The 12,693-nt window shown below is 33.3% G+C and overlaps 1 protein-coding gene across 7 annotated transcripts; it reads left to right on the forward strand.

Annotated features, from left to right (window-relative positions):
* The first annotated feature begins 360 nt into the window (after window positions 1-360).
* On the forward strand, window positions 361-11,420 carry LOC138936857 (ral GTPase-activating protein subunit beta). Of its 7 annotated transcripts, none has more exons than XM_070302620.1 (26): window positions 363-901; window positions 994-1,068; window positions 1,233-1,653; window positions 1,738-1,764; window positions 1,890-2,104; window positions 2,175-2,358; window positions 2,481-2,741; window positions 2,964-3,155; window positions 3,461-3,565; window positions 3,643-3,783; window positions 3,868-4,106; window positions 4,178-4,408; window positions 4,522-4,675; window positions 4,880-4,987; window positions 5,632-5,733; window positions 5,989-6,129; window positions 6,258-6,272; window positions 6,351-6,511; window positions 6,602-6,775; window positions 6,903-7,312; window positions 7,488-7,899; window positions 8,119-8,434; window positions 8,654-8,917; window positions 9,070-9,319; window positions 9,517-9,711; window positions 9,996-11,420. In XM_070302620.1, the coding sequence occupies exons 2-25, from the start codon at window positions 1,033-1,035 to the stop codon at window positions 9,641-9,643; spliced, it is 4,686 nt and encodes a 1,561-aa protein (XP_070158721.1). In that variant the 5' UTR covers window positions 363-901; window positions 994-1,032; the 3' UTR covers window positions 9,644-9,711; window positions 9,996-11,420. The 7 variants fall into 7 exon arrangements, with proteins under 7 accessions (XP_070158725.1, XP_070158721.1, XP_070158720.1 ...); XM_070302619.1 differs by having other exon boundaries at window positions 363-522; window positions 634-1,068; XM_070302618.1 differs by having other exon boundaries at window positions 363-1,068.
* Window positions 11,421-12,693: the final 1,273 nt, after the last annotated feature.

A 12,693-nucleotide genomic window follows, 5' to 3' on the forward strand; every position in this document is an offset into this window, starting at 1 on the left:
TACACGTAGAAAAGAACATACTCTGTTCCGTGCTTCTTCGCTTTCTCTCACTCGCATGTAGCATGACAAAAGAGAGCGCTATGCTACGTGCGAGCGAGAGAGCGCAAGGAACACGAAACAGAGTATGTCCTTTTCTACGTGCATCTTTATCCCCACTCCTTAAATAAAGGCAAACGCTCGGTTTAGATATACTATGGCTGCGGTCGAGAAGACGCTCGAGATGCTTCGAAGCATTGCATTAACCAATCAGAATAAAGAAATCTTTACTCTTTTTGTCCTGATTGGTCCATGAAACGCTTCGAAGCATTTCTAACATCTTCCCGCCAGCAGCTTATGTCTGTGGTTTGGACCTTATTTTTTGGACTTTCTCCTCTTCTAAGAGGATTTTTGTTTCTGTTAACGCCTTTGTATTATCACTTAGGGGCGATGCGTGGCGCCGGGCGTTGAGTCGCAGGCTGGTAATAGAAAGATTCCAGGTTCGATTCCGCTCGGGTCCCATCCTCCCATATGACTCAAAAAGAGGTTTTCACACATTATCCTATATAATGCCTATATTGGTTTATCATATATTATTCTCTATCCAATACCTATATTAGTTTATCATATATTAACCTATCTAATACCTATACCTAGTTAATGGTGTATAGAAGACAATTCCTTTCGGAAAGTCTCCCAGCCATATCAGAGAAGAAGAAGAAGAAGTATTATCGCTTAACGCCACTTCCGTATACATCATACGCTAGGTTCTGGCCGTATTGACCCTCGATTGAGGGCAGGTGCCATTTAAGAAAGAAGAAGAAGTCAAATATAGTCAAATATATATAAATGTTTAAAATCCTTTTCCGCATGAAAGTGATTGACAATCCGATGATACCAATGTCAGTCGGAAAAGATTGGCTATGTATATATATATATATATATAAAGTAATATAATATTCTTAGTCGAATTACGAATGTTCAATATTTAATTTGGAGCATATTCATCTTGTGCAGCTATACTTTTTAATGATAGGACATATAGTGCAGTAATCTATGAATTTAGGCGTATTCAACAGAGTTAATCTCAAGGTATTTATAATTAAAAATTGAACTATATCCAATATTAATTATTATATTTAGCTTTAGTTATGGAATTATAGGAAAGAAAGGGAGAGAGAAACTTCTTATTGTCATGTATTATTTTTACTGTTACAAAGAAGAAGATATTCATATATGAATATATGTATTTTCAGGACTCCCAAGGAGGAATGTATTCAGAATGGGCTTCACTGAGCACTCTGATCCAGCAAGGTTCGGAGGAGAGCCAAAGCGTACTCGAGAAATTTCCGCCTGGCGCGGGAAAAGAAGTCGCATTGTCCATAGTACGCCAACTTGCTGCAAATCTCGGTATCACTCAAGCGGCAGAGCCTAGTCCACTCTCGACCGACAAAGAAGTCCAATGGTGTATGGAAGTGATATGCTTTGGATTGTCATTACCGTTGGCTGAACACGACACTGTCAGAGATTGCGTGAACATATATTGCGAGTGGCTGTCAGCATTGTACTCTACACCAAAAATTTCTGTACCCAGACCAATCATAGACGATTCAAATTTTTATGCCAGAAAAATCATAAGTCATTTTCACAATTTATTCGTACCAAGAAAAGGAGAAGGTAGGGCAAGACTCGTTTTTATCTATTACTTGTCAATCTATTGGTTATAATCTTTTTTGATAATGTTTATTTTCTTTCTCAAAGTCTGGCCATTTTTGTATCAGGATCTAGGTAATTTGTGATGATATCAAATGTACTTTTTCTTCAACACTTATTTGTATTAATGCATACATTTGCTATAGAATGGCTTATTAATATCTATAATAATAAATATATCTTCCGACAAATCTTTTTAGGTACAGATACGATAAATCGACAAGCTGTGTTGTGCCATCGAGTGCTTAGAACTTTGCAGCAAATTGCAAGAGGTCCAGCAACTTTAGAAAGAGAAACATGGGAAAGTCTATTATTATTTCTTATTGGTATTAACGATGCATTATTAGCACCACCGGCAACTAGAGAAGATGCAGGAGAACAGTTGTGTGAAAGAGTGCTTGGTGTATTATTAGAGGTGCATAAATGTACAACAAAATAAGACTAGTAATTAGACTAAAGTAATTTATGCAAAACAATTTTTTTAGGTGTGGCTAGTTTCCTGCGAACGCAATTTTCCTTCGCCACCTTTATGGCGTACATTACGAGAATCTTGTTTGCGATGGCGTCACAGATTAGCTCTAGTAGAACAATGGAATCGTGTATGTCTCGCTCTTACAGCAAGGTTGCTACAAATCATGTATGGACCAATGTTTCCTGAATTGAAAATAAGTATGTTTCTTACATAGACTGGTTTTTTACATCAAACAAACAACTTTGATTAATATAATAATAGCTTGGACATTATTTACGATATACAATATGTTATTATAAACAAAATCCTATTGTTTTAGGTGAGGAAGATATACAATTAGTACCGTCTACTATGTCGGATGAAGCGGTAGCACAAGCGTGGTACAGACTGCTGCGTACTATTGGCGATCCCGTAGATTTATGTAGACCCGCTGTTGTTTCGCAAACACAAGCATTTCTGCAATATGCTATCGCCAGTCCTAACGTCATAGATCCGTGTCAGCACCCATGTCTGCAAAGTTTACCGCAAATATTTTTGAAAGCTATAAAAGGCATAGCAGGTCAAGTCGATGCTTTTCTCGGTAAGCTATATATCTCGATTAAATATTAAAGTAATATGAAAATTCATAATCTATTCCAAAGAAACAAACTTGTAAATTATACACAATGGCAAGACAGTATCGAATATCTATTTGTAAAATTTGTTTCCATAAAACTTGCACACATACACACATACACGCGTACTGTCGGCTTGTCACGTATCATCATGGTGGCGGTTGCACATTGTCGTGAATATTTTTTAGGAGTTTCACAGGCATGCTGTTGGGAAGAATGTTGCGTGTCCAACATTACGTCAGGGAATAGCGGTATCGGCGGCGGGGGTGTTGGATGGGACAGGTCGAGCGGCAAGGAACAACCTCAACCTTCCCCCACACCCCCGACTCAACGCAGACTTGCCAAAAGTTTCAGTGTCACTCCTTCTGCAGTCACTAAGGGTATCTCAATGCAATACTTTCTTTCGCTGATATATCTCTGATACTATATTGCTCAATCAATTTTACATTGTCTTTTCTGCAACGATCTAAAGCTAAAATTACTGTAGCAATAGCACTCGTTTTGTATCATAATCTTTTCTTTATACTGTAAGTTCTATACTTTGTATTATATTATACAATATTATTAGGTTTTACTCTAAGAGTTAATGTTAGAGTCAACTTAGATTTTAATATTCCATTTATTACTAGAACGAAATATTTTATATGTACATATATGTGTATACACGCACATAAATATTTTACAGGAATTCCGAAAGCGTCTTTAATTGGACTAACGACAAGCCGGGTATCTACTACACCGTCAATGTTAATATCAAATTCCGGACCATCGTCTGCTTCGAGTACAGCATGTAATTTCAATTTCATAACTTTACAATTATGTTAGTAGGAGAGAAATATTTCTTACTCACATAATTATGATTTATAGCTATGACCTCACTTGGCCAAGATATTAGACCTCCTTTAGCACCAAGACGTCCCAAGTGTAACAGTATACTGCATCTTTTCGGGGAATGGTTATTCGAAGCTGCCTTTATAGGTACCGATGGTTGGTCACAGAACTTACCGCGTAAATATTCAATTGTATATATAAAATACAAAAATTATTTCATGCAAAATTCTGCGATTATATAATTGTATCACGTCGGGTTAGAACCATCGGGTGCTTCAAAACGTCCATCCTCGGTACTCGTGGACGGGCCGAGTTCGTTACAGGAAACTGTGAGCGACGTACCATCGACACTTTGCATAGATCGCTACGAGTCTGGTAGAGCGGAAGCATTGGGTGCTCTGTGCAGAATTTTTTGCGCTAAGAAAACAGGCGAGGAAATCTTACCTGTGTATTTGGCTAGATTCTATCAGGCCATGAATCACGGCCTCAAGGTTGACGAGGTAAGAGCTCTTTTTCGTTTTTTCGTAAATGGATTTAGAAAGATAGTAGTACAATTCAAATTTTTTGTTAGACCCGCGAATGTGGCGAAACATTAGCAAGTATTTTGCTGAATTCAGCTGACTTGTTCCGTCTCGATTTAAATGGTGTACAAGTTTTGGTGCCAGCCGTGTTATCCGCCCTAGAAGTGGTTCTGCCGGAGAAAGATTTGAAGCTAAGATCTAATGTAGTATCGAAACCGGATTTGAGAAGGGCTTCAATACATTTGTTGATATCGATGTTAACATTGCCGTTGCATTTTCAGGTAGATGAAAATGTAATTTATTGAATACAGATTGCATTGTTGAAACTTATTAGATTTAGCTTGATTGCATTGTCACATGAAGAGATAAACGTTTAAATCTCTCATTTTTACAGAATCTTACCATTAAGGAACTTCCCATATTTCCGAGCATAAATTCTTTCGAGAGAACTCCTGTAACATTTGTACAGTTGAAATCAAGGCTCATGAATTTACTCATAAATGCTTTGCAAGTAGAGACTGATCCTCAAAATACACACATGTTGTTGGGTAAGTTAGTAAAGAATTGAGATTGTTTATATGGTTTATCTCTCGCCTCTCGCGTTCTCTCAATATACTCTCTCTCTCTCTCTCTCTCTCTCTCTCTCTCTCTCTCTGCGCGCGCGCGCGCAAGTGTGTGTGTGTTTGTGTGTGTTATTGATATTTATAATCTTTTAATTAAAGAAGAATAAATGTCATATAAATAATTTTTAGGAGCTTTGTTACTGAGTGTGCAAGATTCTGCAGCAGCGGAAGAAGTAGAGCAGGTCACACAACCTGATACAGTAACTAATGATTCAACATCTAATTTATTATCTTCAGGTTTGTTTTTGATTCTTAATGATTAGCTTGCGTTCGATTAATGCACTGTTCTGAGTTATCTAGTGTTAATTCTCCTGTTCATGTCCAGATTTTATAAATGACCACATGACCATAGGCGTTATTTTTTATGTCCATATCGAAAAAAGAGAAAATAGTATAAATATTGTTTCATTTTTTACATTATTTTAGAACATAAATATGAAAAGTCTTCTTTGTGAACAGTGTTTATAAAGAATATCAAAAATACAACGATATAATAAAAATAATTTGTCAATATAAAGAAATAATTTTATTAGTTTTAAAAAAATGAAAAATAAGAAACATACTTTCATAAAATTTGATAAAATTATTTCATTAATGCGTATGATCATGATGGGTTTCTTTCTGATAAAGTAGCAATATCTCTGTATGCTGCTACTTTGTTTAATACAGCGATCTCATTAACATTTATCAATAGCTTAATAAAGGGGGGTAAATAAGTATGTGAGGACGCAAATATTCGAATTACATTGCTTAAGACATCACCTCTCATTGTATCAGCTTTACACATGCTTATATGTGAAATGTTAATTTTTTATTGTTACTTTGAGTTGTGTTCTGTTGTGCATTTTGCTATTGTATTGTCTTATCATCGCTTAATATAGTCACCAGCAATTCAGCCAGTCAAATAAGTATATCCAGCGATCAGCGATCAATTGGCGATGCCTCTGACGTTGCAACTCTTCAAGAGGAATGCATTGCATTCGGTAAATACAAATATTATTTATCTTGCTACACATGCTCATAAAAATTGCATTGGAAAACATTTAGAGTATGAGTATTTCGTTTGTCATCTATGTTTTGCATTGTTACATTCAAAGTTACAAAAAGATATGTAGGATTTTTTACAATTATAAGTGTATAGTTTTGTGTAAGATACATTTGTATCAAAACACACATGTACTAAATGCATAATTATTTTCTATAGACTTAACGATTAAATGAAGATGATATTTTTGCAGATTCTGCCCATGCTCTCTTTGTACGAGCAACGTACTTAGTGTGTCATCGTTTGATTTCGTCGTGGAAGATTGATTTAAATATCTCTTTAGCAGCATTAGAAATGCTGTCGGGATTAGCACGCACACGCATTCGAGAAACAGGTAATAAGACTAAGGTATACAAATAATCATATATATTTCAGACTTTAACAATATATTTATATGTATTATATTTTATATAACAAGTATGATACTTATCTCCATCCTGTTTTTAATAATTCTGCATGCAGCAAGGAAACTTACAGGTTCGATATCAATTAAGAATTGACAGATCTAATAGAACTCGCTTGAAAGCACACATCAAAGCATTGTGTTTGTCGCAGATGCTCTGGAATGCAAGAGGGCTGTAAAATGGTTGTGCGACTATATTTCATATCAATGTTGGCGTCCGCCACCAGCACATTCTAAGGATCTTCATTCCTCTATCGTCGCAGCATTCAATTGCTTAACAACTTGGTTAACTGCTCATCCACAATTATTACAGGTTAGTGATTATTCTTAAGAATTGATTCATATTAGAAATTTTTTCATGTGATATTTTCTATATTTGTTATGTTCTTTTTTTATATTAAAGGACAAGGACTGTTTGACTACAGTATTAGAAGTCGTTGAGCTTGGAGTGTCCGGCACTAAGAGCGTCGGAAAACCGGGAGAACCTATCAAAATGAAGGACGAAAAGGAATTAAAACCTGCATCTATGCGCGTAAGAGATGCCGCTGATGCGCTTCTTACTATTTTATTGGAACAGGTTTGTTCAAAGTACAAGAGATAATGTGAATTAATTTGAAAGAGATAAGGAACTTGTAAAAATATTATTCTTATATATTATTCTTTTAATATTATTCTAAAAATGAATATTCTTCCTTTTCCATTAGGTTGGCTATTTTCCGAGCGCTTGCGGAGCGCAATCACTCTCGTCGCTATTGGACGAAGTATCTTTGCTTCGACATTGCAACAGCTGGACCGGCGGACGCGTGGCACGACAAGCAGCGGTCGAGAGATTTCGTTATTTTGTGTCCGAGAACGCGATCGTGTTGGCCTTATTGGAGGAGCCTCTGGGAAACGATCAGGATCCCCAACCGACGGTGACGGTCTTGATCCGCGGACCGTTCGGTAGGCACGCGTGGACGATGCAGCTCCGTCATTTGCCGCGTCATCGATCCAGCATCAGAAGTATAAACAGCAATCCTGGACGACCTTTACCGTTGGCGGAAGCCGCACCGCGAACAGATTATAAACCGAGATTTTTCCCGGATAACGTGGATCGTATTCCTCACTGTAAAGTGTAAGTGGCTTGTTTACATCAGGTAGTAAATCAGGACTCGGACTTTATATTCTTTAATTACATTTAAATTAAGTCTGCAAATATCCGAATAAACGTATCTCCTTCAATCTAATTCGAATAAACACAAATACACAACATTTCTGAAATTACATATTTAATAATCTTTGCATGACAGGGATGAATCGATACCGAGTCTCGAGGCAGTTATGAGCGACAATAATGCGGTACGAGATGAGCATCAAATTCTCGCACAGTTTTTAGAACGTCAAATAACACTCGAATCGAAAAATAACAATAGTAATGTCAAGACCGTGGAAGACAAAACTGACGAATGTATACCGCCCCAAGTCTGTCACGAATTCCAAACAGCTCGTCTATTTCTGAGTCATTTCGGTTTTTTAAATATGGAACCTAAAGAGAACGAGAATTCCAGAAGTAGCGGTCTCATCGCTCTAGATCCAACCATTCCCGGATTCTGCACAGATTTAGAAATATTGGACAATATCAGTCCACGTACATGCGACACCGTTCATATCTTTTACGTAAAACCGGGTCAAAAATCTGCCTCCGAAATATTGTTAAATGTAGTAAGATATCTTTCCTAATTTTTTCTTATATTAATCATATTTTATTATAATTTATTTGTTTTGCATAATGTTACTTTAACGATTCAGTTTTCAAAAACCGGTTGTTTTTGTTATTTGTTAAATATTGTATTAAATATTTTCTTTGAGAGGAACGATATAATGTATGTCTATTAGAAAAAAATGTAAAATTTTTATATATATCTGCTCTTGCATTTATAGCTGCACGAAGAAAATGTATCGTCAAATTTCTTGGAATTTTTGAGCTCTCTCGGTTGGCCCGTTTCTGTATCTGCTCACGCAGGCTGGACGGGTCATGTGTCCACTTCATGGAGAGTAACTGCACAAGTGAACGTACCACAACCAGCTCATAGCAATCACGGCGGGGCGTTTTATAACGGTGACACTCATGTACTGTACTGGGCGGATGTGAGTTCAGAAATTGCATTCATTGTGCCTACACAATCGTATCTTATAGCCAGCTCGGATTCATTAGAGGAAACCAGTTATAACAGCGATAATAGTAGTAGTGGACAAGGTAAATTTTGAATATAGAAGATACTAAAAAAGTAGTCTTTTGTAGGGAAAAACAGCCTTTACTAAGAAATGCATATTTTGCACTATGCATCGCTTTTGCGCGAGGAATCTTTTGTCATAAATTATCTGTTCTCCGTTTTGTCATAAATTATCTGTTCTCTTGTATTATAATTTATAATGTGTAATGTGATATTTCAATGATAATTTATGTATATCGCAGCATGGTTTGAGCGCAGTATCAGTGAAAGTACAGATACTCGGAGCTGCGGCACGTTGCAGAACACAACATCGACTTCTAGAGCGATGTCGCTTGATTTAGAAAAACAGCCGTCAAGCTTGTCGGGAATAGGTCCGACGAATTCCTCGAGTGCGGATCCCATCAAACCCAGAAGAACAATAAAACAAGCTCTACCTTTACAAACCAATACAAAAATTATGGTTGTGTGGCTGGAGAGTCTAGAGGATCATACACAGTTCCCGATAGGTTTGTTTGCTTCTTTTTTCATACCATCGGTACACAAGTAAGATGTTTCGTGAAACTCCCGGAAGCTTTAATTTAAATATTTTATTGCAATCATATATATTATTTATATTTCTTTTTAATTAAATTAAATCATTTTTATTGAATTTACATAGACGATTTGCTTCCTTCCACTTATACTGGACTGGAACAATCGAGGATGCTGCAAGGTAGTGACGTGCAAGTTATCTTCCTTCAAGCTCTCGCTAATGGATTAATGAGGGTTAGATTACAAGGACCGATTTCTAGAATCAATTTGGCAACACCTTTAATTGATGGTATGGTAGTGTCAAGAAGAGTCTTGGGAATTTTAGTTAGACAAACAGCTCTTAATATGGGACGTAGAAAAAGACTTGATAATGATAGGTATAATAATATTAATAATAAAAAAAATTATGTACTTTTTCAACTTATGCTGTTGATTATATTCTATGTATGTTTTTGTTATTGAATTTTCCTACACTATTTTTTGTTGTAAGCTTTTATTTTGGATAAAATATATATATATATATATATATATATATATATATATATATATATGTATCCTTGTGTGTGTGTTTCAGTTATCATCCGCCGCACGTACGAAGACGTTTAAAAATTCAAGAGATGGTGCAAAAATACAAAAGAAATTTGACAGAACCAGAGTTATTAACACTTTTATTCAGCAGCACTCAAACTTATCAAACGTAAGAGAAATTTTTAATGATCTACTGTGAAATTTAATTCAGGATGGCAGTAGTTCAATATCTCTTCTAAAGGTAAGAAAGAATAATATTAAATTTTTGAACTTGAAGAATAAATCATCATGTTATCATTTATTTCATGTTTATTTGTATTATTTATTTTTAGAATAAAGTTTTTATTTTATCGAGATAGCAATTTAATTTAAATAAATTTATTTTTTATTTGCTACATTGTTTTAACAAATTCTTATAGTAACAGAAAAAAGTGCACTTTCCATTCTTCATTTAGTTTAAATTTTCCATTAAGTTTTTATACAATTTAAAGAATTCTAATAATAAATTTTCTCCTGTTTCTGCAGCATATATACATTATTTTGAAAATAACTTAATTATTTTTAAAATGATGAAAACTTGAAGATACATCGCAAATTTCGTTTAGCTAACAGATAGTATAATTTCTTGCTAAAAATTATTTATTAAGTAATGAAGAAGATGATATCACATAAAAAAATGTTCCAGAAAAATATTTTTATTATATGATTTGAAATATGCATACAATGTATATACACAATTTTATATATCATAAATATTATTTTGTTATTTATAAAATTAGTATTGTTATAGATAGCTATAAAATAAATTATTCACACTTCATATAATGATAATAGCTACTTTAAAATATATAGGACACTGTATGAAACGTATTATTTAATTAACTTATTATGTACGACAATATATATTCTACACTCGTATCTTATATACATACACGTGTGTACCACATAATTCTTAGAATAAGTGTCATGGGGGGGAGGATAGATATTTGAAATCATAAACATATCTATAGAGAGCCTCAATTCCCAAATAACGATAGTCTATTATGAAATTGAAATGGAAACTTTATTCAGTACACATGCACAATAGATATCTACAATTACATATATACAGGTCTCCTTGTTTTGTACATATGAAATTGAAAGATAGATGTATCATATAATAAGAAGTATGTCAAAGTTAATCGATGAATCATTTGCTTTATTTATTTGTATCAGGGCCGTCTGCTAAATAATACTGGATGAAACATACTTAATGTGAAAATAATGGCAGTTTGTATCTAAGTACGAATATATTTTTTATTATATGATATATATATATATATATATATATATATATATTTACACGCGCGCGCGCACACACACACACATGCTATTCATAATATTCAACAATTTTATATACAATTGTATGGTTAAAAAAATATCAGATATTTGGAGCACTCCATTGAACCAGCCCTGATCAATTGAATCATTTGTCTTAATCAAAGATACATTCACATAAATGCTCGCGGCTCAATGCTAGCATCAGTAAGCATAAAATATTTTTCTTCATAATAATAGTAAGCGTAATATACTTATGCCGAACAATTTCGCACACACAGCATTTTTCAAATATAGATCACGGAATTTTAGATTAGAAATGTGTAATTTTAGCAAAAAGAGTGACTTTACACGAAAATAAAATTATTTCCAATATTAATTTAATCATGTGTTTTATATTTATATATAAAAATATAATTTGTAGTTATACAGAAATTTTTCAGTAATATATTATTCTAATTAAATATAGTATGAAAATGAAATATATAACGATAAGGCAAAACGTTCTAGCGCTTTTCTTGCTATATTAAACGTTACATCATGTTAACTAATTATTTGTCATCATCAGTATCGTACTGATATCGAGTCATTAACGAGATGTAAATTATCCCGTAGGCGTATCTCATTTTTCTTTCTTTGATTCAATATTTATCTATATATATATATATAATCTGATATTCTTTTGATGATATAATTATAAAATTGTTAAATATTATGAATTGGATAAATATGATTTGTCTTAATTGAAGTCATATAATGTGCTTTGTACTTATATAATATATATAATATATATATATATATATATATATATATATATATATATATATGCGTTATATATGCGTTATATTTACTGATGTCATTATTTGAGCATAGTTATGTAATATGGAACCAATTCTGAAATTCTTAAAATATTTATCTCATATAATTTACATTGAAACTGGAAACATAAAGATTTCTCTTCATTTAATTTTTGTGCATACCTTTGTGCCGGAATAATATAGTATGATCTAATAGATAACGGAAAGAAAATTTAACACAATGACTCAACGTTTATTTAGAGTTTAGAGACAACGTATTGTCGTTGTCCACTTAGCGTACGCTTCGTCGAACGCACGAATCTAATATTGTTTGAAATTGATGTTTCATATCATTATAATCATGCTGTCTAAAAGCATGATATATGTGAATATGTATGTGTGTATATTTGCACACACACGCACATACACACGGAGAATCGTTTAGCTGAAGCAAACTGTCATTCCTTGTGAATTTTTTGACAAAAATAGATGTCATTTCTCATAATTACGATTACGTATAGTAGCACAATATTTTATCAGATTTTAAAGTCGCGCATTATAAATAAATTTTAAAAACAGAAAGAATATAAAAATAGAAAGAATATAGACATAATATACATAAATAAAAGGACAATTATAATATAAAAGGAGATTTTTATCTAAAGATAAAACTATATATAATTCAATCATTAGTATTTAAAATTATAATGCTTTCTATAATATTTTTGTTTATATTATTTTTCTGTTTCATATGATATGATCTCAAAAATTGGTAACATGTGCTTCAAATAGTAAATATTACTATGTATATATATATATATGCAAATTACGAATAATATATTTTTATAGTTTTGCCGAAACATGTTAAATCTCCAACTTTTTCATAATAAAATGTTGAAATTTTCATTTGCGATATAACTGCAGTTGTAATCATCGCAATGATTGTCATTTTGTCATCAGTATCTACATTTACTACATGACGCGGCACATTTTTAGATGATAAATGTTTCACGATATTAAATCATAATAACCTCTGCTATACATATGTATACATATATGTATGCAATACTTCTCAAAAAAGGATTAAAAGTGATATCATTTTAGCTGGA

The sequence above is a fragment of the Polyergus mexicanus genome, unplaced genomic scaffold (assembly GCF_030449975.1).
Source record: "Polyergus mexicanus isolate NDT 795.1 unplaced genomic scaffold, iyPolMexi1.0 SCAF_10, whole genome shotgun sequence".
Taxonomy (NCBI): Eukaryota; Metazoa; Arthropoda; class Insecta; order Hymenoptera; family Formicidae; genus Polyergus; species Polyergus mexicanus.